This window comes from Sceloporus undulatus, chromosome 7 (assembly GCF_019175285.1).
Source record: "Sceloporus undulatus isolate JIND9_A2432 ecotype Alabama chromosome 7, SceUnd_v1.1, whole genome shotgun sequence".
NCBI lineage: Eukaryota > Metazoa > Chordata > Lepidosauria > Squamata > Phrynosomatidae > Sceloporus > Sceloporus undulatus.
In genome coordinates, this window is record NC_056528.1 from 18,252,263 (window position 1) to 18,277,667 (window position 25,405).

The 25,405-nt window shown below is 44.7% G+C and overlaps 1 protein-coding gene across 1 annotated transcript; it reads right to left on the reverse strand.

Moving 5' to 3' along the window:
- Positions 1 to 12,443: 12,443 nt before the first annotated feature.
- MYMK (myomaker, myoblast fusion factor) lies at positions 12,444 to 23,515 on the reverse strand. The gene is made up of 5 exons (XM_042479858.1): positions 23,278 to 23,515; positions 19,219 to 19,333; positions 15,825 to 15,973; positions 14,726 to 14,842; positions 12,444 to 12,590 (listed from the first exon to the last, which is right to left on the reverse strand). Exons 1-5 carry the CDS (start codon positions 23,410 to 23,412, stop codon positions 12,444 to 12,446), a joined length of 663 nt encoding a protein of 220 aa, XP_042335792.1. The 5' UTR covers positions 23,413 to 23,515.
- Positions 23,516 to 25,405: the final 1,890 nt, after the last annotated feature.

A 25,405-nucleotide genomic window follows, 5' to 3' on the forward strand; every position in this document is an offset into this window, starting at 1 on the left:
TTTGGGTTGCCATGAATTGGAAATGACTTAAAGGCAAAACAACAAAGTCAACATATAGGTTGAATAGGTTTACTCCAATTTGGATTGCCATTCCCATGTTACTGGGCTGATATGTTACTGTTGTTCTTTTATAAAGGTAATGATGATGATGACGACGACGACGATAATAATAACAAAAATAATACCGAAATAACTTTGGGTGCATCCAGATGAATTGTGTTGCTTTTTAAGCACTTTGACCTCTCTTTGGTCTTTTTAAAAGAAACCTCTTTTGTTTTGTTTTATGCACTCTTCGTGTTTGAAGCAGCCATAAAAAGAGAAAGCGAGACCCTCTATGTTTTCACCTGGCTCCCGGAGAACATTATAGGGCTTTTGCAGACACCTTTTAACACACAAGCAGCTGTATCATTGCCATGTAATGTTGTGCCGGTTTCCTCTTTTTAAGAGGCTCCTGGTACCATTGATTCTGTTTTTGAAGATCTGACCATTGCACTAACCTTTAAAAAGCAAAATCCGAGTGTTTTGTCCCCCAAAATCTCAGAACTAGTCCTATGTACCTGTAGACGATCTGATTCTTACTGTCCTTGTCCTTTCCTTTCTTCCTCCTTATGCTTCTCTCTCTTTTTTTGTCCAGACATAATTAATATAAACCAAATGTTTCTGCAAGCTGTGGCTACCATCCTGAAAATCCTGTGTGTGTGGTCTTTTCCTCCAACCTCACCAGACGCAGAACAAACCCTCTCTGAGCATTATTCCAGGCCCTCGGCCGTCCGTCTGTTGCAAAACAAGCGCCTTGAGTCACGGAGGGGAGAATGATCTCAGCAGGTCAGAGGCTCAGAAAACTGGGTCAGACATGCCACTAGCCAGAAAAGCTGCTTTTTTTGCCCAATGGTATTTGTGTGACGACATTGCCAAGGACGTGTTTTGGCTTGGTGGTTTCTTTGGAAAGAAGGCCGGTGTGGCAGCGTGAAGTGGCAAAAAGAGAGGAAGGGTGAAGACAATTCAGGGCCTTGGCCTGAATTTGGAGGGATCATAGAGGTGGAAGGGATCCCCAAGGGTCATCCAGTCCAGCCCCCTGTCATTTAGGAATACACAACTGAAACACTTCTGAAAGATGCCCATCCAACCTGTGCTTAAAGATCTCCATGAAAGAAGGTCTTCCACCACCCTCCAATGATGTCCATTTCACTGTTGAAGAGCTCTTGCAGCAAAGACATTCTTCCTAATGTTTAGGTGGAACCGAAGGCTTGCATGGCCAGCATCCATAGTTTTTCTCTCTGGAGATGCTAGCCACAGATTCTGGCGTAACGTCAGGAATAAGCTATTCCAGAACATGGCCACATAGCCTGAAAACCCCCGCAAAATTTTTTAGGTGGAATCTCTTGCCATTTGTATCCATTGCTTCATGGTTTAGTCCCAGGAGCAGCAGAAGAGCAAGCTCCCTCCCTTTTCTTCTCCTCCATCCCTTCAGATATTTGAAGAGTTCGTTTGGATAAAAGCTCAGCTGGCAGAAAGAAATCTTGGTCATGACTTCTAAGCAGGCATTTCTCCAACAAAGGTGTTGGCGCGCCACGATCAGAGGAATGAATTCCTTTTGGCTCCCTGCGGATAAATATTACAAGGTGAGCTCCAGCCAGAAAATCCAAGTCTCCTTTCCATGTCACTGTCCTTCACTGTCCCCATGATAGACCTGATTTAGCATCTGCGAGGTATGTTTTTAGCAGCTCTGGAACTGGTAAGAGCCGCATGTTCCAATGTGGGGATAAGGAACATCAGAGTGCGGTCAGGATGGCAAAAGTGATTAACGGGGAAGAACGCACAAACTGGGAGAAGCTGCAGCAGTTTGCTTTTGCCGGAGCCTACTGGGAAGAGCAAGACTTCGCTTCAAACTCAATGTGCAGCAATCTAAGTAAGCTGAGGATCAAGGAGGAAAGTGGGAAGAGGAGAAGAGAAACTGGGACATTTTAAAAGAAGCTGAAAAAGTGGGATGAAGAGGATTAATCTGCCGAATCAGGACAGTTGGAGATTATGGCATAGGGCAGTTTCTTTTCTCGGGCTGATGTTAGAATTGCTGCAACCTTGGCTGGATCTCCTTATTTAAGTATTTTTGGTATATTAATAAGGGTCATATGGACAATGCAAACTTTTATTTTGCTTGATTCCTGTAAATTTTCAGCGTCAATAGCCTATTCCTGACATCCCTTTCTATTATCTGCTGGGATTAAAGTGCTAGCACCATTTGCCGAAAATCTGAAAGCAAAAACGTCTTGCATCTCCCCTCCTGGTTAATCTTTTTGAAGTCTGCAAAGTTTTCCTGCTTTCTTTTTTTCTTCCTTTCTCTCTACACGGCAGAAAGGCCAATGCTTTTTGCAGCCCTCCGCACAGATTTCCCTTAAGTAATATCACAGTTCAGGAGAATAAGGCAGTATATGAAGTAGACGGGGAACTATAAAGCCACTTTAAAAGGGGCAATAAAAGTTTTGGGTTTCATATCATCTTACCGAAGAGGAGAATAACAGAGAGGCAGGAAATTTCAGTAGCAGACCCGGGAAAGGTCGCTGGTCTCAGACAGCACCTTAGACAATAACATCTCCTCTTATGAAAACAGCCAAGGTTTCTGGCAAGAGACCAAAACCTTCTCGCAGGCCAAGCTCCCAGCAGTGCTGAAAAGTGAGAAGAGGCTGTTTTGTCTACATTCCCTGTAAATGTTTAGAATTATTCCTTGGCATTAGCCATTCAGGAAGGTTTGGCTTGCGGAGGCACCTGACTCGGCTACACAGTGAGATTGCTCAGAGCCAGAGGCGGCTTGCTAACTCGGGTTCAGCAAAGACGCTGGTGTTAATTTTGGTGCCCGTCAGAATATGGCATGATTATCCTTGGAGGGTGTACGGGTTTCCTTGCAGATTGGAGTGTGCACAGTCTTCAACATTTTGCAAATGAAAGCCAGAACACATGTGACCAAGCAACATCACTGTGTGGTTGAGATGGGAACACTGATAGATGAAGAAGGAGACACAAGCTAGGAGAGGACGCAGCGGTTTGCTTTTGCTTAAGCTGACTGGGAAGGGCAAGATTCTGGCACTCTTTCCCCTCCGACGAGTTGACTGAGTGCAAACTACTCTTGCACTCTGAACTCAGTTTATAACTCCTGTGGTAGGAACAGCTGCCGTCTCTCAGGGCTTGGTCCAAGTCTCCAACCCTCAAGGCAAGTGAGAGGAATTTCAGGGTGAGAGCACTGTCTTGAAAGATATCTATATCCATTTATATCAATATCAGTCTATAGATATAGATATGTTGTTATGTGCCTTAAAGTTGTTTTTGACTTATGGTGACCTTAAGGCAACCCTATTGTGGGGTTTTATTGGCAAGATTCAGAGGAGGCTTGTCATTGCCTTCCCCTGAGGCTGAGAGCATGCAACTTGCCCAAGATCACTCAGTGGTATTGAACCCTGGTTTCTGGAGTCCTAGTCCAATGCTGAAACCACTATGCCATGCTGGATCCCACTTTCTTGTTTGCTTGTTGCTAATTATTTGAATGAAATGCTCTGTCCAACAGTGGCTGATGTTTCATGTATTATGTTCAATGATAGGATCGGGACCCACTCCTTTTTTGTGGAGCTAGGGCTGGCCTGTTTTAAGTCGATAGAGGCTTCTTTCAAACTGAGTAATGCCATGCGGGTGCACATAAGAGATTTTCCTCTCTTATTTCAAAGGCGGTGTTGCTCTGAAAAATAAGGAACAACATCTCTTCCCCTTCTGCAAAACTTCCACACCTGGTCAACCATGGAAGGCTCACACTCGCCATAGGCGACTAAGCAAGTGGCTATGGACAAGTGGCTATGTTCAATGATAGGACCAGACTCCACACTGATTTTTTAAGACAGATTTTCCTCCCTTATTTCAAAGGTGGACCACACCTGGTCACCTGCGGAAGACCCACACTCGCCGTAGGTGGCTAAGCAAGTGGCTATGGGCAAATCTAACAAAATCTCTTTGGTGGAAGCTTCCGGGACACTAACCTTGTCCTCTCCTGCCCTTGCTCCATGAAGAGTGATGCAATTCTAACAGCAGCCAAAAGGACCGGGTTGAGCAGCTGTCCTCTTGACAAGCCTGTCTGCTTCCCATGATCCTCTCGGGGCCACGAAATGTGTGTCTGTGTGGGTTTGTGTGTGCGCACGCCTGCGTACATGCGGTGCGTCTGCTCCCCACAGTATGTGGTTTTGGCACCGCACCCGACAAGCCCATTTTTTTTCCTTTTGGTTATGTAAGAACTGCATTGCAGGAGTTTGGTCTCCCGCTTTTGTTTACTCAGCTGTGACCTTCCTTGGTAGCCCTCCTCCATTTTCTTGGAGGAGATCAAGTTTTCTCAATAAACAAGGGGCTATGGTGGAAAAAAAAAAAAGAAAGAGAGAGAGAGAGAGAGAGAGAAATAGAAACCCAAACCTGCCACTCAAGTTCCATCAGCGATGGGGTAAGGAGTCAGCTTTACAGGAATGCAAAGATGTGGGCTTTGGGCAAGCCTGATTTTGGCCTGGATTGAGCCCAAATCACTAAAGCACTTTTGAATGCACAGGTGGGGAGAGATGTTTGCAATTCTTTAGAAGAACATGGTGCAGTTGGAACATGGAACAGAAAATTGTATAAAGAGGGTTGTTGCAAAACAGAATCAGTCACATGCAAGCGGATCTGCTCCCTCATCTCTACTGAATGGCACCAAGTTCTAGCTTTTGGGTGCATCTGCACTTTAGAAATAATGCAGTTTGACACCACTTTAACAACCATGGCTCCATCATACAGAATCCTAGGGTTTGTAGTTTGGTGAGGCACCTGCAGAGAAGATGAAAGATCGTGTAAAATTACCAATCCTAGGACTCCATATGTAGCTCCAGCACTTAAAGTGGTGTCAAACTGCATTATTTCTTTTTTTAATTGATATTCTTTATTATTATTATTATTGTCCAAAATTTAAAACAAACATTCAAACTTTACCATTCAGACACAAACGTTAACTATACAATACAATCAATATCACACACATATACTGAAAAACCCTATAACACCTAGTTGATCTAGTATTTTTCCATACTTATATAGATTAAACGAACAAAATTCCAAACTGCATTATTTCTACAGTGTAGATGCACTCTGCTTAGAGGCTCTTTCAGTTGCAGTGCTCTGATTCCACTTTAACTGCAATGGCTACATCCTACAAACTACAAACCCCAGGATACCTTTGTTTTATGGTCGCCATAAGTCGGAAATGAATTGAAGGCACACAAGACCAACAACAACATAGTCTTTCAATGAATTTTATTAGTTGCATTCTTTTTAAATACATTTTTAGTTCCACTGAGTGTCACTGTTGGGGGAAAGGTGGGATATAAATGAATAAAATCATCATCATCATCATCATCATTCTCTGTCTTGTGTGCCTTCAAATCATTTCCGACTTAGATTACCAAGGGAACCTCGAATTAGGTTTTCCTGGCAAGATTGTTCAGAGGAGGTTTGCCATGCCTTCCCTTGAGGCTGAGAGTGTGTGTGACTTGCCCAAGTCACCCAGTGGGTTTCAGGGAGCTGGGTATCAAACCATGGTCTCCCAGAGTTTTAGTCCAACACTCAAACCACTACACACCAGATTGAAGCCACTTTTTCTACCCGGATCCCTGCAGAATTGTGGCCTACCCGAAACACTGATTTCCCTTTTCTTTTTCATGCTGGGTTCTTAATCAGAAGGATAATTTGGGACCAGCCCAGGAGTGTGCCTTGATGGACGACGGTGGTGCAAATGTGTTCCAGACAGAGCTAGGATAAGGTGGGCTTTCACCCAATATGGTGGACATCCTACTCTAATTGTCCAGGACAACCGAGTCCCTGGCTTCCTTCCCAGAACAGGAATAAATAAATCGTCCACTTCAGCAACACTAAACAGTCTGTTGATGCTGGGATGCTGCAAAAGTTTTTTCCCCCCGTAAGGCCGCCTCGTTCGGGAGTGCCGTTCCTCCACCCTCGAATGTTTCAATGAATGCCAGACCGTGGACAAGGGCCCGCGTGAGCACACCTGCTGCATGTTTGGTGGGAGCAGGTGGGTGCCAACACAAAGCCCCCAGTGTTTGCAAAAACAGCCTCCACGATTGGTGGGGGGCATGCACCGAGGCATGCTTGCAAAGCCAAAAGTCCCAAATTAAGCAACTGTCTCTTTGAATGCAGTCACCTGTTAGTATGGTGCTTCATTTCGACAAAGTGGGTTAGTGTTACTAAGAGCTGTGCCAGCACAGGGACATGCCCTCCGGTGTTTCGCAGATGAAAACTGGGACATGTGTGGGCCAAGCAACATCGGACTCTGGTCAAGATAGCAATGAAAGTTATGAATGAGGAGGGAAGAGACAAACTAGGATTGGCTACAGCAGTTTGCTTTTGCCGGAGCCTGAAGGGAAGGACAGCACTCCTTGTTCCTCCTCCCCGGACCCGCCATTAAAGGTGCATCAACACTGTAGATATAATGCACTTGGATACACTTTAACAGCCATGGCACAACCCTGGGATTTGTAGTTTGGTGAAGTGCTAGCACACTTTGGCAGAGAAGGCTAAAGAGCTTGTAAAGCTACCAATTCCAGGATCCATCCAGGAAACTGTAGCATTATTTCAAACTCCATTATTTCAACAGTGTGAATGCATCCTACATTAATGGAGTGCAAACTACTTTTGCCACTTTGGACTCATTTTGCAGCAGTTGAAATAAGCTGAGAACAAAGGGAGGCAGAGAGAGAAAAACCAGGACATTTTAAAAGGAGCTGAAAAAGTGAGATGGACAAGATTAATAGGGACTGTCCCTGCCACATTGGGACAGATGGAGGGTATGCAGTGATGCCTTTTGACTTGAAATTCTGCTATTGCATTCCTGATCAGTTGTGTGACAATGGGGTGGTGGGGGTTAATACAAAAAGCACTTGCACATGTTCAGAGGGGCCAACCTATGAAAATCCTTTTACATGTGGATCCAAGCCATGTGGAGCCACCCATTCAGTTTGGTTGCAGCTTAACAGTTATGTGATGATTGCTCAAAGGCAACGTGCAGACAACTTGAACATATGAAACATTCTTCAATCAGTGAATGGCGAAGATGAAATGCATTTTGGCAGTGGTCGAAGCATTCACAAAATCCTAGCTTCTGTTTTTGGCTACACAGTGGGCCCTGGTATCTGCAGGGTTCAGTTCCAGGGCCCCTATGGAACCAAAATCCATGGATGTTTCAAGTCCCATGAAATATAGTGAATAGCAAAATGGTGTCCCTTACATAAAATGGCAAAATCAAGGTTTGATTTTTAGAATTTACATATTTAAAAAAAATTTTTCAAGCAATGGAGGCTTGAATCCACGGATAAAGAATCTGTGGATATGGAGGGCTGATTGTATTAAGTTATTGGATTGGATCTAGGCCAGATTAGAGTTGATAGTACCAAGAGTAGTGGAGACTACATCTAAAATCTCATTGATTTCAATGTGGCCCTATCAGATGAGTGTGGAACTGGGGGTCTCCGCACTGGGGGTTCGAATTCCACGTTATTTTCGCACAATACCATCATACCAGCATTCGAATGGCCCAATCCACATTCACGTGAATGCGCGAGCTGCCGAACTGAATGCGTACGGCTCCCTTTTGGAGCGTGTTGTCCAGTGCGCTGATAAGGGGATTGGCGATATCCTGGATTGGGGCCTGTTCGACTCAGTGCGAATGGGCCTGGTGTGACACCAGTCCGGAATTCCATCGCAAGACCCCAGATTCCAATTTTTACTTCCGTGGGTCTTTCCTCTTGCCGGTTCCAGGGAAGCCGTGGGGGGGGGGGGGCGGTTCCAGCGGCCTCTCCTCCTCCTCCCGGCTTGAGAGGCATCCCTGGCTGCATCCCAGGCAGGGAAGAGGTGCGGGGCCGCTGGAATCGCGGTTCCAGCAGCCTCCTCCTCCTCCCCCCGGCTTGGGAGCCAGCCTAGGCTGCCCTCAAGCCAGGAGGAGGAGGAGGAGGAGGCCATTGGAACGGCGGCGATCACCGCGATCTAGCGGCCCCGCGCTGTCCCCTGCCTGGGATGCAGCCCAGGCTGGCTCCCAAGCCGGGAGGAGGGGAGGAGGCTGCTGGAACCACGATTCCAGCGGCCCCCGCGCCTCTTCCCCGCGGGATGCAGCTATGCCAGGCAACCCCCCCTTTTCAAATTCAAACAATTTTTTTTGAGCGCAACATGCGCATGGTTTATATTCCAGAATGTATGTTTCATTTTTAACCATTTTTTTGAGCGCACATGCGCATGGTTTCTATTCCAGAGGCAGCCGGAGCCAGGCTTGAACTTGGTTTCTGCAGAGGGAGAAGCTACAAATGTTGCAAACAATCAATGTTACATTTTTACCATTTTTTTTTGAGCAAATATGCGAATGATTTGTCTTCTTGAGGAGATACAGCAAGGGAAGCAAAGGGAAAGCTAATGGTTGCTTTTAAAAGCAAAAAAAAATAAATAAAACCAAGCAGGAATGTAGAGAGGAAACAGTAATGGGCACGTGTATCGCGATTGTTAATGTGCATGAGCTGGCTCTCCAGCTGTTTACCGGGCTGTCATGACGGGACCCTCCCCTTTCACCCCGGAAGCGTTTAAGGTCGCAACCCATGCAGGGCAACCACTGAGCATGTGCGAGGCGGCCGATACGAATCGGCCAATCCTATGTTGAGCACCGGTGTGACAAAACATTCGTGCACTGAACGCACTTCGCGCGAATGCAGATTGGCCAATTTGAATCATGCCAATGCAGAGGGACTCCCAGGTATGACGGTATGTGTGCGAAATAACGTGAATTCGAATGCCCAGTGCAGAAGACCCCCAGTTCCACACTCAACTGATAAGGGCTTTTGTCTCCTGTAAGACGAAGTCTCAACCTTATTCCATCTGGGCTACATCATATAGTGTCCAGATCGAGGGAAGTAATAGTAGCACTCTTTTCTGCTCGGAAAACCTCACCTGGAATATGCTGCCCAGTTCTGGGATACAGTTTAAGAAGGATATTGACAAGCTGGAATATGCTAGCGAAGGAAGATCAAAGTTCGGAAACAAGCCTTATGAGAAAGACTTGGGGAGCTGCAATGTTTATACAGAGAGGTAACATGAGAGCTATCTTTCAGTATCTGAAGGAATGTCAAGTAAGAGGGTGCGAGCTGATACTAGAACCACTGGATTCAAATGACAAGAAAAGAGATTCTACCTCAACATTAAGAAGAACCTCTTGATGTAAGAATCGATCAGTAGCTGGAATGGACCATCTTGGAAGGTAGTGGACTCTCCATCTTTGGAGATATTTAAACAGCATTTGGATGGACATCTTTCAGGCATACTTTAAAACATCTTGCATGGCAAGCGGGTGGACTGTATGGCCCTTGGGAGCCCTTCCAGTTCTACAATTCATGGTTCTAGGAATCCATGACCTGGAAAGACCCAAACACTGCACCCATCCGTCACATCTTCCACCACTTTAAATATGCTAAATCTGTTTTCCAGGCTTCCTCTCTATTTAAGGAACAAAAGGCAAAGAAAGGCCGAAAAATTTCAAGGCTCCTCTCCTCCTCATTCCAAAATCTATCTTTTCTGAGCAGCTATCTGTTGGCTTTGCCTTATTTAGTCAGTAAAACTCTCTCTGGTTCCCTCCACCAAGAAGAGATAGACAGTGGTCTCCCTGTACTGTTAAACATCGAAATAATAATGACACTCATAACTCTTCAGTCTCTGGGATGGCCAGCATGAACTAAGCGGAGCACATCGATAATCACTGCACCACTTTCCCCCCATAAATCTGTTAAATAAACACATTATTGGCGAGAGGCATACATTGAATCGGGAACGACAGAAATACAGACTCGCCCCACCCTCTATCAACAGAAAGAAGTCCCCTTTGGGTCTCGTATGGTTGCATTCACAGAGAAATCAGGAAAGGTTGTTTTAAATGTTATTAGTTGGCATTAACGTTCCTCTGCTAAGCAAGTGGTTACATTATAGTAATCTATTTCGTTTACTATTATTTAGTTCCCTGATTTTCAATGGTAATTAGATACACTTAGTTACTTTCCGCCTCCCTGTAAAGTGAATGCTGCAAGCCACTGGCTTGGTGCACAAAGTGTACTATCAACTCTGCAACTGTCTTGATGTGGAAGGGACTGTCCCAATACAGTGGTACCCCGGGTTAACGAAAAAATTCGTTCCGCCGCAGCGTTCGAACCCAAATCCTTCGTAAGCAACGAAAAAGCCATAGGCGCTAATGGGGAAAAGCCGCGATTTCGTGCGAAATAGCGCCGAAAAGCACCAAAAACTTTTCGTAACCTGAAATAACCTTCGTAACCCGGAACAGTTTTTTCCTATTGATTTTCGTAACCCGGAAAGTTCGTAAGGCGGTGCTTTCGTATCCCGGGGTACCACTGTACATTCTCTTCCATCCCACTATTCAGCTGCTTAAAATGTCGGGTTGATCTCTCCTCCATCCCTTTCCCCCCTGTTCAGCTTGCCTCAATTGCTACAAACTGAGTTCAAAGTGGTGCCCGGGTTTGAGCGTTGGACTAGGACTCTGGAGACCAGGGTTTGAATCTCAGCTCAGCCACGGAACTCAAGGGATCTTGGGCAAGCCACACTCTCTCAGCCTTTTTTATGGTCTGCCTTTTAATGCATTTTGAAGCGATTTAATTTTACAGTTGTTGGATTGCCTTTAAAAGAGAATGTTTATATTTTTACTGATGCACTGTACGTTTTTAATCTGCTGGTTTTAATATTCTGTGATATAGCTGTTGAACCGTGGACTAGACTTCGAGCCAGGGTTCGATTCCCAGCTTGGCCATGAAACCCATGGGTGACCACTCTCTCAACCTCTGGCGAAGGCAATGGCAAACCCCCTCTGAACAAATCTTGCCAATAAAACCCCAGGGTAAGTTCACCTGTGGATCGCCATAAATCAGAAATGACTTAAGGCACACAACAATGACAAAACTGCCTTGAGGTCCTAATGTTTTTAGAAAGGTGGGATAACATGGTCAATAATAATAATAATAAAATAATAATAATATAAAATATAAAATAATATCCCACCTTTCCTCTAATACTTACCATAATAAGTGTCTTTCCAAACCCTGGTTCACAGGTGCTCAGACGATCCTGTCCCAAGAGGAGGGGAAAACAAGAACTTTCAGTTTAGAGTGGAAATATGAGAAACGGGTCCTTTTACAATCGCCAGTTATTGGAACAGCAATTCCTGAATGTCTGATTTATTAGCACAGGGGTAACTGCCAGTTGTGGATGCAGCCTGTCTGGCACACACTTCCTCTTGGCCCTCAGCATCCTTTCTGATCTGAGGCCCCTTTTGAGTCTGCATCCCATTCTGGATTCTCTGAAAATGAATCACCACCTCTACCTGGAGCCTTGGCTTTGGCTGAATCTCTTCTGACCACATTTCAAGCCTTTGCTATTTAGCCACCTCTCTCAGAGTGCTCTGTGGCCACAAGGAAATAACAATCCCAGGATTTGTAGAGGGGACCTGGGCAACCAATGGTTTTTGCTGTAGTCTCCTGCATGTCTGGGAAAGAAGTAGGGAGCTCTTGGGGGCTATACCATTCAAGGAACGGCACTTTATTCTCCAATTTTCACAGATGAAGACTGGGACAGGTATGGCAAACCAACATGAAGGGGCCAGAATGACAAGCGTTGTGAGTGAGGAAGAGCAAACAAAGGAGAGGTGGCAGCAGTTTGCTTTTGCCTGAGCCAACTGGGAAGGATGAAATTTTGCCCATCCTTTGCACTCCACTCCAGAAACTACTTTTGCCCTTCGCACTCAGTTTGCAAAGGGGGAAAGTGAGAGGGGCAAGAGAGAAACTAGGACATTTTGAATATATCTGGAAAAGCAGGATGACAGAGGATTAATTGGGATTGTATCTGCCAAATTGAGACAGTTGGAAGGTATGTGGCAGCGCACTGGACTTTGGGAAGGACAGTTCCTATTCTATACCAGGAATGTTGGCATTAAGCCTTAGCTTAGTATTGCAACAGACCAGAAGACGTTTAGAATCATAGAGTTGGAAGATACCACAAGGGCCATCCAGTCTAACCTCTTGACATGTATCAATTTATGATCAATTCGCCTATCAGTTTTGACTCAAAAATCATGTGTTGCGACCACCATTAAAAGCCAATGACAATCCATTCTCACCATTCCAAACAGGCCTCAAAAAAACCCCAAACCAAACCAAAGATCCAGAGCTGAGAGGCTACAACAGTACAGGATCTTACCAGCGGCACCATTGGTGAAACCACAATCCAGTGGAACTGGTTATCATGATCACACATTCTGCAGGATGGCACCGGACATGCACACAGTGAAGGCAACATGCTCAGAGTCTCTGTAGCTGGTGGGCTGCTTCCTTTCCCCACCTTCAAACACAACAGCAAAGCGTTGAACAGTCCAGCTTCGCAGGAGCGCCACCGTTCCCGGCTTTCTTGTTCACTTTGGGCAGGAGAAGGACAAAAGACATGGCCAAGGCACAGTGGTAGAAGCTGTGGACATAAGTATAATCCCATTCCTGGAAGAGGAAAGAGCAACTGATGTAAGAATAGAGTTGTTTATGATTATGGTTTGCTGACATTGTGCTTGGGACTGACATCTTTGGAAATGGCCCTTTGCATGTGTGGGCAAAATTGAATTGAATAGTTTTGCAATGTCCATATTCACGAGGGGGCTGCTGCGATATTGCAATGTGTTGGGCACATCCATGGCACAATGGGCCCCAATGGACATCTGGACACTGGCTAGGAAGTGCTGGGGCACAACAGGAACACCTCATGTGCCTCAGAAGTGCATGTTGTGCATTGAAGCACTTTTGGCAGTGCCCAGATGTGCATCTTCACAATTAATTTCGTTTGCATTGAATTGCATTTCTGAAATATAGCTACAGATTCCTAAAGTTATGAGCCTTCCTTGCTTATGAAAACCTGCTGAAATTTATAGGATTGCCATAAGCCAGGAGGCAATTTGAAGGTGCAGCCACAAATACACAAACCTAATGATCCCATTAACGACAACCTCCTAATCTCTCCTCCAATGAAACGACATCAACAAGAACCCACAAACACTCCTATTGAGGGTGACCAGGAAGCTCAGGGCATGCCAAGGCATCTGTTTGTCACCTTCCACTCCTCCCCAGATGCCTTTGGCTTTGCCATAGAGTCATGGAAAGAACTTGACAGGGAGGGAAGTGACAAATGGGACATTAATGTGGGGCTGGGAAGGGGAGGTTGCGTTACTTTTTTCAGCAGCGGGCTGAGTGCCATCCCTGACTGGAGAAAGTGGAGTATGAGGCCCACGTCAGCAGTGTGCGGACTGTGGGTGACTCAGTTGCAAAACACTTTTGAACCAGGCTTGTGTGCTAGGAATCTCAGGACCTCTTACCTAAAATGGTAGCGCTGCTCCTAGGCTGCTGAGGACAGCGGTGGGTTCATCCAGGAATCAGAAGATTTGCAACTTTTCCTTCTTACAATTGTGGAATGCCTTCTGGTTTTGACTAATCTCTTGCTAATGATGTGCATGTTTTCTTTTTTGAGTGGGAAGAAGTTTTCCCCACAATTGCATTATTAATGAATTTAAGTTGGCTAGGATCAGCATCAGTCTCTCCCCCACAAAAAAAATCCTCTTCAGGCTAGAGGCATTGGCTTCATCTTCCTGATCTAGAATTGCCAGTTTAGGGTCTTCCAAAAATTTGAGGTTTCCAGGCAAAAACCTGAGAGCTAGGGACAGATGCTGGTGAGTTCCCTAGATATCAAGATGACTGGGCACATATTTTGATTCAAAGAAATACACATGTTCACAAAGAGAAAGAGAAAAGGCAATGTTGAGAAAATATATTTCTCTGTTTGGAAATTAAGAGCGGACCCTTAGCTAAAGGGGCTGTTTCTAAGTGAGGTGAAATAAGGGGGAAATTGTTAGTTTCTTCCTTCTCTCCCAATTGCTTGAGTGCCAGAACTCACCTTCCACACTGCTCTGCATTCACCTTCTGCCTAGAACCAAGCAGACTAGATTAAATGGTACTTAGCCTCATGGGAAGGCAATGGCTAACCTCCTCTGAACAAGAGCATTGGACTACGATCCTGGAGATAAGGGTTCGATTCACCTTAGTGTTCCCATAGGTCAGAAATGAGTTGAAGGCACGCAACAACAACAACATTCTGCCTCTAGTGTGAGCCAGTGTGGTGTAATGGTTTGAACATTGGACTATGAACCTGGAGATCAGGGTTTGATTCCCTGCTCAGCCATGGAAACCCATTGGGTGACCTTGAGTGAGTCATACACTCTCAGCCCCCCCCCCAAAAAACAAAACCCATGATAGGTTTGCCTTAGGGTTTCCGTAGGTCGGAAATGACTTTGAAGGCACACAACAACAAATCTTATCTCACTAGCTAAACAGGAAGGAGTAATTCATCAAGACAGGATACGAGGATGGAGTTGTCAACTTGTGATGTGGATGAGTCCAACATGGCCTCAAAGGAACATTGTTGTTTTCCCATGCCCTCTTTCCACCGCCTCGGTGGCTCCAGAAACCCTGGGTTTTTATCATCCATGCAATATAATTAAATCATGGCCAAGTTGGGAATTGAATCCTGGTTTCCAGAGCCATAGTCCCACATTCGAACCACCATGCCATTTTAAATAGAGCAAACATACCTCGAAAAAGAACCTCAGCATCAAAGCAAGAGCTCCGAAGCAGAAGCCGGGCCCAATCTGCTGGGTGTAGACACTTTTGTCTGGATACAGCCCTTTCTTCTCTTTCATCTTCTGCAACTGGAAAGAGACAACAGCCGATGAGAGCTTCTGTCCACAAACAGTTATTCCAAAACAATTAGCAAACAAATACATAAATATCTTCTTCTTTTCTCCCATGATGGGTCCCCCAAAGCCAGAGAGATGTCCAAACTCTTCCACCCAGTTGGAGATCTTTTCCTTGTTGTACCAAAACTCTTCCTTTCTTCCAAATTTTCTTTTTGTACCTTTGGCCTAAACTAAATGTCCCAATGCTAGGACTGAGTCAAATGCTGTGTGGTGAGAACTTCCAGTTCTGTCTGGGGTTTCTCTCCCTCTGTTTTGGCATTTTTCTTCCTCTGGCCTTTCCTTTTGTGTTGCTATTGCCACCACCAATGTGGTCACATACCTCCTTCCAACTGTTCCAATTTGAGAGGGACAGTTCTCATTAATCCTCTGCCATCCCACATTCCCAGCTGCTTTTAAAATGTCCTAGTTCCTCTCTCCTCCTCCCACTTTCTTCCTTTGTCCTCAGCTTACTTTCATTGCGGCAACTGAGTCCAAACTAGGGCAAAAGGAGTTTGGACTCAACTCGGCACAATTTTGCATTTCCCAGTAACTGCAGATGAAAGCAAACTGCTGCATCCTCTTCCAACTTATGTGTTCTTTCTCATTTGTAACTTTTGCTATCTTGACTGTGCTGGGATGTCACCTAGCCACATGTGTTCTGGTTTCCATATCTGAAATGTTGGAGGTCATGGAGCCATGATGGTGTTCCTCTCCCTGGCTGCCAAATGCCCTCCTTCCTGTCATACTCTCATTCAAACAGAAAAATGTTTAGCCACTGACACCATCTTAAGGGGAAAATGTCAGCCACTGACACCAATAAACCATCCCCACTTCTTTCACCATGGCATATTGCGATGTATTGTATTTGTATGTTGTAATTGGTGGAAACTAACTGGCTCTTAGAATTCTCCTTCGATCTCATCTTAGACTGAGTGTGCCCACATTAAGACCTTACCCATTTCACTGTTATCATGAGGACAGCTGTTCCAATGGGTCCTGAATAGACGCCGTATCCCCACCGGTCATGGTAGATCCTGACCGCTATGGTGAGTACTCCGAACATCACAAAGGTTGACCGCTTTGGTTCATCAAACTCTGCCAGGGCTAAATAAGGCAAACCACAGAGGAGGTAAAGTATGATATACTTTTTGGGTGCCAAGCATTATTTTGTACAAAGAATAGTTGTAAGTGTTCTTTATGGCTTACAGGTAAAGGTTGCCATTACCTTTTATGTGACTTCAGATCGACTCTGACTTACATATTGTAGGGTTTTTTGAGGAAGAAAATTTAGTTATTTATTTTGTTGGCCATTAATTTTTTAAATTAATGTTTAATGTGATTTAATTTACAATCAAAATAATAGACAATCAATGATAAAGGATCTGGGGAGCCTTTAAAGGAGCTTTTAAAAGGTCCTGGTTTAGCACTCTTCCTCCCACTCTTAGGTTATTTCAGTTGCTGCAAATTTAGTTCAGAGCTCCAAAGCAGTTTGCACTCAGTTATAATTCAGCATTAATGAGGAAAAGAGGTGAAATCTTGCCCTTCTTTTTAGAATCAGACAAACACAAATGGCTGAAGCCTCTGCTAGCTTGTGTGTTCTTTGTCAAAAATCACTTTTGCAATCTTGACCACATTTTGATGTTGCTTGGCCACATGTACCCAAGTGCAAAATGTTGAAGGGTACACTTCAAGAAACATCTTACATTGGACTTGCGGAGTGTACATCTCCATGTGCAGCGTTAAACACTGCCCTTGGGTTAAATGGCAAATGGTTAAACTGAAGCAAGACCCCAAATGCGCAGCTGAGTGCACAACCAAATGTGCATACAGACGCATGCACAATGAGTGTCCACGCACAACTCCATTTTGGCAACCTTAAACTAAATGAGAATGTTGTGGATGGGACAAAAAACGTTCAACCACTTCTATAAGGGTACAGTGGGACCTTGGTATCTGTTGGGGTTTGGTTCCAGGAACCCCTATGGATACCAAAATGTGTGGGTGCTCAAGTCCCATTATATACAATGGCATAGTAAAATGGTGTCCCTGATATAAAATGGCAAAATCAAGACTTGCTTATTGGAATTTATACAAATTATATTGTCAAGCCACAGAAAAAAAATCCATGGATACAGAGGGCTGGCTATAGTTACATACACAAAGTTTTCTGGTCATTGTCTACCACCATCCCCAGCTTATTTTAAAAGGGATGTCATTGCCTAAGAACTTCAGTTTTGGTTGTAAAGGACAATGATAATGAGATTTCAGGTTTAAATAAACATGGAAGAAAAATTCTCATCATCCTACCTCCTGATCATCTGGTTATCTTCTGGGATGTTTTAAACCTATGGCTCAAGAACGGGCCAAGGTTGCTTCTCGGCCTCAGGCACCTGCCCATGGTGTGCAAACTCACACTTCGTCAATGGGGCTATGAATTATTGGAAGCTGTCGTTGAGCAGAGAATGGGGTAATCGCTGATAAAAGTTATGGTTCCCGGTGGGCTGCTTGACTGCATTTCTCGCTCACGCAGCTGCGGCGTGGCTGGATTTGCAGTCCTGGGAAATGAGCCCATAATATTCGGGCTGCCTGCGCACACGTGTGCATTCAACACTTTGCAAGCGACATGGTTTTCTTCACGTCCCAGACAGACACCACAACTTCGGTGTCCTTGGATCGCAGGCTTTCTTCGAGTGGCCTAATCTGGTATTAATTTCAACAGCGTGCCTGCTGTACCGAAACGTTCAAGTAGATCAGGTACAGAATGGTTTGTAGGTCCGTTTGTTTCAACCTGGGAGCCAAGCCCAAATGAAATTAGATTTAATTCCAAATAAGCAGGTCCATTATTGCACTGTGGGGATTGTGTGTATACTTGGCAGGTAAATGGTTGACTATTCCATCCTTGTATGTGAGGACAAATCAGTTCCGTAGTTTACCCCCTGCTATAGGAGAACACCTGTTTTTGAGCTGCTTTTGCTTGTTATTTGCACATTCTTAAGTGTTTTGGGAAATAATTCTGAAAAAATAATGCCTGGAATTCACATTTATGAATGCTTTGTCTACATGGATAATTTACCCCAAGCTCCCCCTGAGTGCACTGCATCTTGCTTATACGACGTAGGAGCAAACCCCTGAATTGGGGCCAGGCTGTCTTCATGATGCCTGCTCCCAATTTGGGGCTTCTTCCCCTAATCCACATTTAAACAACTCACCAATTGCTGTAGGGTTTCAGCAACAATGATGGCTCCCTTTTCACTTGCAATCCCTGCAAATTCCCCGGTGCCGCTGTTATGGGCATGAGTTGCTCTGAAGTCAGAACAAGGCGCCCAGAGTCGATAATGTTGCTGGGCACCTTATTCTGACCTCAGCAGTGAAGCTGGGTAATGCATGGGAAGTGCGTGGGAAGGCAGCCATCCATCGTCACTGAAGAAAGAACCAAAACCTTGCAAAGTAAGAGGTGATTTCGAGGAGAATTTGGGGCCAGAATACTCTGGGAGTAGCCCAGAATATTCTGGTAAGTGTAGATGAGCCCTTAGAGTTACATGTTTGTAGCCAATTTTGTATTCACAATCCCTATGTATTCAATAATGCCAGGAATATGTAGGGTTTGTAAAATTGTAAAAATTACTGAGAACTATGGGAGTCTGGTCTCCTTGATCTAAGCAATTCCCCGAACATTTAAAGATGTCGAAACATCCCAGTCTCCCCATCTTTCTTTGGGTAACAAGTGATCTCTAGTGCGGTGAGGAATTACAACAGGGAACTGTTCTTGAACAGCCTTGGCTCGTTCTTGGCTCCCTTTGGATACTATCTCATGTGGCTGAGATTCACCATCTCTCAGCAACCAAGCTACGCAGTTCTACTTTTCTACTGTATCATCTATCGCACCAACTTCCCAGTCTTTTATGGCTGGCAAGGTGCATATGCAACTCCTGGCCATCCCTGTATTGCCTTACTAATATGCCTGCAGTGCTTCACAAGGTGGCAAGAACAAGAGAGATGTTTTCCTCCTTCCTCCTGTCTTTAGGTCCGTGATTCCCAAACACTGGTCCCCCAGTTGTTTTGGAGTTCAGCTCCTAGAAGCCCCAAGACAGCTTGGCCAGCTGTCAAGGATTTTGGGAGATGAAGTCCAAAACATCTGGAGGACCAAAGTTTGGGGATCACTGTAAGTTTAGATGATTCCTCAGACGGTTCTTGAGAAAACCAATCTCTCTCTGAAAAGAAGAGAAATGTTCTTCCATATTACTTTTTGTTACAGCTAGCTTTCTTCAGCTGCAACCATGATCCTTAGCGCTCCAAATATATCTCAGCATTGCAGCTCTCCTCCAAGAAAAATCAATTGAATTCCTTACCTATCAGTGACACCCACATGGATAAAGCGGTCCCATAAATGCTGAAATACTCCAGGAGATCGTATTGCATGAAACAGAGAATGGCTAAACCAGGTCCGTCGCACGCATGGTAAATCTGTTGGGAAATCATTTGTATGTTTGCTTAGTCCGTTTTCTTATTTCTGGCCAGTATTTTGTATAGATAGATAGATAGATAGATAGATAGATACATGCACTTCAGTCATGCCCTTTGTCATAAGATTTTAGGGGAGTGTACAAAAGAAACAATTGCAAACACTTCCAGATTAAAAAATTATATAATTTCAACTAAACAGGAACATATTAAATGCTTGTTGTTGTTGTTGTTGTTGTTGTTGTTGTTGTGTACCTTCAAGTTGTTTCCGACTTATGGAGACCCTAAGTCATGGGGTTTTAAATGTAGCAACAGTTAAAACCACTTTAAAAGCCACTAGCAAAGTTTTCCTGCCTTTCTCAAAAGTTATATTGAAGCAATCGAACGGATAAGAGTTGCTTTAATTAATATATTGTTTCTATAACTTCAAAATTGCAATAAAAGAAACCACTAGCTGTATAAAAATACAGTGGTACCCCGGGTTACGAATTTAATTCGTTCCGCCGCCGCGTTCGTAACCCGAAATCCTTCGTAAGCCGAAAAAGCCATAGGCGCTAATAGCGAAAGCCGCGATTTCATGCGAAAAAGCGCCGAAAAGCACCAAAAAATTTTTCGTAACCCGAAATAACCTTCGTAACCCGGAACAGTTTTTTTCTATGGATTTTTTTTCGTAACCCGGAAATTTCGTAAGGCGGCGCATTCGTATCCCGGGGTACCACTGTAGCAGTAAAAAGACCAATAACACTACAAGCTGGAAGAGGCTGCATGCAGTTTGCTTTTGCTTGAGTCTACAGGGAAAGGCAAGATTTCCCCTCTATTCCTTTCCCTGCTGCTGAGTCAATTGAGTGCAAACTGCTTTTGCAAATGAAAATACACATCCTCCAACATTTCAAGATGAAAACCAGTACATGTGTTGCAACATTGCAACATTGCAGTGTGGTCAGGATGGCAAAAGTTAGAAGAATCCACAGCAGTTTGCTTTTGCCTGAGCTAACTGGGAAAGGCAATATTCTCCTCCTTCCTCTCTTTCCTCCCTGCTGCTTTTCTATGTTGAACTGAGGTCCAAAATACACTGCAGAAACAATCCAGCTGGAGACCGAAAGTGGGAGGAGGTGAGAGGAACCGGGACATTTTAAAAGCTGCTGGGAAAGTGGGATGGCAGAGGATTATTTGGGACTTTCCCTGCCATGTTGGGACAGTTGGAGGGCATGCAGGAGCATATAAAGGTTAGAATGGGACGTCCGAGGCTTTTGCTTGCTGCAGACGACCTCTTTGGACTGGAGTCAATGCAGACGTCAGAGTTGGTGGTCCGGTCCCAGCATTACAGGATCAGTGTTCTTGCAGAGGACGTTTCGTTCTAGCCCCCAAAGCCATATTTTATCCTGCTTGCTTGTTAAAGTCTGCTGAAGTCTGGAAGCAAAGCCAGGATTCAGGAGCCAAGTGAAGGCAGAGGATTCTTACTGTTCTTGTCCTTGTTAATATCATTTGCTAACATTTTAGACATTCTGAAAGATTGCATGTTACATCGAAGGTTTTATTTGACGGGTCACAGCTCTCTTGTTAGTCTCAATTAAGAAAGCTTAAAAGTCATTTGGTTATGGCTATATGGATTTTTGTGGTTTGAGTGTTGGACTACAACTCTGAAGACCAGGTCTGATTCCCAGTTCGGCCATGAAACCCGGTGGGTGACTTTGGGCAAGTCACATTCTCTCAGCCTCAGGGAAGGTAATGGCAAACCTCCCCTGAACAAAGCTTGCCAAGAAAACCCATGATAGGGTTGCTATAAGTCAGAAACACTTTAATGCAAGCAGAATGCACACGTAATCCAAATTAGCACACACATCCATGCATAATGCACATCCATTTGCAATGGTGTCGCATCACACAGCTCCAGTCTTGCAACCTTGCAATGAATGTACTAGAGAAAAATATCCAACCACTTTGGTAGGAGGACTGATGCTTGTGTAAGGCGCCAACAGAATTCCACCCAAACATAGATAAAAGCACATACAAAGGCATAGGGGAAATGTGTAGGATGAAAAAATGAAGGAGAAACTTGGAGAATAATTGTTGGTAATGTGGAAGGCAGTGGAAAAAGAGAAGAACAAAACTACAGGTGGACTCATTCAAAGAAGCCACAGTCCTGTGTTTGCAAGATTATATGGCTTGTATTGCTTACTTCAAATGGAAGTTTGAATTGTAAAAGCAGTTTGCATGGACAAGGGGAGAGGAGGGAGTCGAATGTTCCCCTCTTCCCCGGTAGGCTTGGGCAAAAGCAAACTGCTGCAACCTTTCTTAGCTTGCGTGTCTTTCCTCATTCATAACTTTTGCCCTCTTGACCCCACTCTGATGTCGGTCGGCCCTGCTTGTCCGGGTTTGCATCTGTGAAACGTTGGAGGCTATGGGTGTGTATGAGTGGATAACTGAGAAATCTGGTAACGCAAAGGAGGGAGGCAGACTATATGCACAGATGTTTCTGGCTGTTGCAGGAGCACTTGTCTGGGGTTCCACGTGCTTTCGCTGGTCTGAAGAATTTCCTGTTGGGGAAAAGAAAGAGGAGGAGGAGGACTGTAGGCTGGAAGCAGAGATGGGGCTACTTTCCCTTGGGTCACAGCCACAGCCGCAGAAGAACCTGGCCGAAAGGTTACCAGCAGCTGCATCTCTCTTCCTTTCTCTCCACCCTCAATTCTATTCGTTTTAATATGCAGCTGGAGGCCCAGCTGGACATGAGAGCAAATTTCGTCAAAGAAAACCCGACTGGTTGTGAAATACAAAATAGCAGGGTTAGAAATATATGCGAAACAGCGAGAAGAAAAAAATTGGACTTGCCATCTCATTTCCATACCCAAAAGATTTCAAATCTGAATTGACATTCTCACATACCAAGGGCATATATAGGTTTGTCCCTGGCTTTCCACTCCACCCAATGCATCTGAGGAAGTAACTCAGATGGAGGAAGTAATTCAGAAGCCAACTTCTTTCTTCCAGTTAGTCTCAAAGGTGGTCCAAGATCTCTCTATATATACTGATTCTGCAGACTAACACAGCTATATCTTTGAATTCTGCAGCAAGAATAAAGAGCGTGAATCCAGAATCAGGAGTCTGTTTGGGGTGAGCTAGTTAGAGAATGCCTACAGATCCCAGGATTCTCTAGGACAGGGCCATGACAGTCAAAGCATTCTTATACTGCATTTATTCTGCAGTGTGGCAGCAGCCTTAGGGAGGTGGGATGAGGAATACTTCATCTAGCCTGTTTGCTTCTAAGCAGAAGAAGGATGCAGAGCAGAGCAGAGGATGAGTCCTGGCACAAGGAAGAAGCAAACTAGAACTTTATCACACAGGGGAAATCAGGGGTTTAAACGGACATTACCCCGTGAAAATCCTGTGATCTTGTGAATAATTTGTTGCTGGTTATTACCTGATCATTGCCTCTTTAATCGCAACTTGTGTGAAAATTTTCACCACGCTCATGCAATTTTCCTGGGATAATGTTAGTTCAAAGCCCTGCTTTCCCCCATGTGATAAAGTATTAAGTCAGTAGAGTCCCTCCCTGGAGAGTCTTTGCAAGTGGCATCAACAAATCAGTTAAGCCGTGGAAAAATATAGCAAGCTGCTGCTTTTGTAGCTGAGCTGGAGATTTGCACCAAGCCCTTTCTTCTCACAAAACTGGAGAATTTGCATTTTCATCTCCTGCCTGGAAATGGCTCCTGAAAACTGAAGTCTCTGGACCTGACCCCGAGATATAGCAGCCCTAGGGCCAAAAGATCATGAAAAAGGAGTCCAGCTTTAAGATTTCTTATGCATATCTAAAATATACATACGATAAACACAGTCAATTCTCTCCCTCTCCTGCCCCACTTAAAAAGATCTCTTATCATAAGAAGATAATTGGGAATGGGAGTTGGTTGGGGAGGTGGGTCGGGAGGAGGTGGAAATGAGATTCTTACCGATACAAAGAACATGGTGAAGAAATAGACCATGGCTTCCATGTGGAATTGCCTCTTGGCTGCAATGCTGATTGTCGGGAGGAAAGCCAGGCTGCTGACTGTTGGCAGGAGCAACTTGGCAACCAGAGAACCCATTGGAAGGAGGACGATGCTTTTGCTGGGGAAGAGACAGCTGAGAAGGAAAAGAAGAAGGAGAAAGAGAAGGAAAAGGAGAAGGAGAAAGAGAAGGAAAAGGAGAAAGAGCAAATCTCAGAGAGATCTGGAGAACACCGAGTTGCAGTGGGGCTCCCAGTTTCTCTGGTTCTTGTGTCCTCCAAACAAGACAACTGGTTGGGGTGAAATTTGGGGGAGTGTGTATTAAAGTTTAAATGCCCAAATGGCTCTCCCATTGCAGTCATCATGACAGGTGTCAGTAGAAGGCCACAAGTGTGGTGGCGCACAGCTGACGGCTGGCATGTGAGATGCAAACACGCGCAGGCAGGCTGTCCTTGCGGTCTTTCAGCAAACCATTGCAAAGACCAACAGGACAAATGGCTCATTCAGAAATCTCCCCCCCCAAACTTGCCCATTTGGAGTTTGGTAGGTTTGTAAATAGAACGCAGTGTGTGCGAGTGAGAGACCGTTTGAACTCAGCCGTTGGTTCCTGAATGCATGAGCACGGATTTCTATTCTTGCACTGATGATAATGGCGAAAGTAATGATGTGGCCAAGAGGTGATATGATAGCCCTGTTTAAATATTTGAAGGGATGTCATATTGAGCAGGGAACAAGCTTGTTTCCTGCTGCTCCAGAGACTAGGACATGGAGCAATAGATTCAAGCTAAAGGAAAAGAGAGTGTGATGGAGTCTCCTTCTTTGGAGGTCTTTAAACAGAGGTTGGATAACCATCTGTCGCAGGTGCTTTGACTGTGTCTTCCTGCATGGTAGAATGGAGTTGGACTGGGTAGCCCTTGGGATCTCTTCCAACTCCATGATTCTATGATTCAACATCATCTCATGGACAACCTTTCCTAGCAAAATACTCACATGTAGGACAGATGTGTGGTGGATATAATGGGGACTGGAGATAAGAGAGATGGATTATGCACACCCTGCAATATTTTGCAGATGAGAAGTGGGATGTGTGTGGCCAACCAACACCAGAGTGTGGCCAAATTTGCAAAGGTTATTAATGAGGAAGAGTGGACAAGCTAGGACAGGCTGCAGCAGTTGGCTTTTGTCTGAACCTGTTTGGAAGGGAAAGAATCTGCCCACTCCTAGTTTTGGTTTCCAGACCTTTTACCTTCTTGGGTGCCCTATTGCCACTTCAAGCCCTTCATGTGAATAATACTCCACTACCCCTTCGAGAACAACTGTTGAGCGTAACTGTTTCCGTATTTTGGACCTCACTGGTTGACTGTGAGTAAATGCTATCTCCAAACAGTTTGCTGGCTGAAGTGAATCATCTGGAAGACAAGTTTTTGTTGTTGTTGTGTGCCTTCCAGTCATTTCCAGCCCATGGTTTTTTTTCTTGGCCAGATTTGTTCAGAGGGGAATGGCCTTTGCCTTCTTCTGAGACTGAGAGAGCATTACTTGTCCAAGATCATCCATTGTTGAGTAAGGATCTAAACCCTGGTCTCTAGTCTTTGCCCAAGACTCAAACCACTACACCATGCAAGCTCTCCTTTACTTCATACTCTTAATGATAACACCAGAGACCATCCATGTATCTCAGGTTTTGGCCTGGAAACCGCAGAGATGATCCTAAACTGGCAACCCTATCCCTGCCTCTGATGTGCTCTTCTTCAGCTTTGTTATTGTTGTTCATAGAATCATAGAATCATAGAATCGTAGAGTTGGAAGAGACCACTAGGGCCATCCAGTCCAACCCCCTGCCATGCAGGAAATCCAAATCAAAGCATCCCTGACAGATGGCCATCCAGCCTCTGTTTAAAGACCTCCAAGGAAGGAGACTCTATAAGTTATTTCCAACTTATGGCGACCCTAAGGTGAACCTATCATGGGGTTTTCTTGGCAAGGTTTGTTCAAAAGAGGTTTGCCATTGCCTTCCCCTGAAGCTGAGAGCATGTGACTTACCCAAAGTCACCCAATGGGTTTCATGGCTGAGCTGGGAATCAAATCTTGGTCT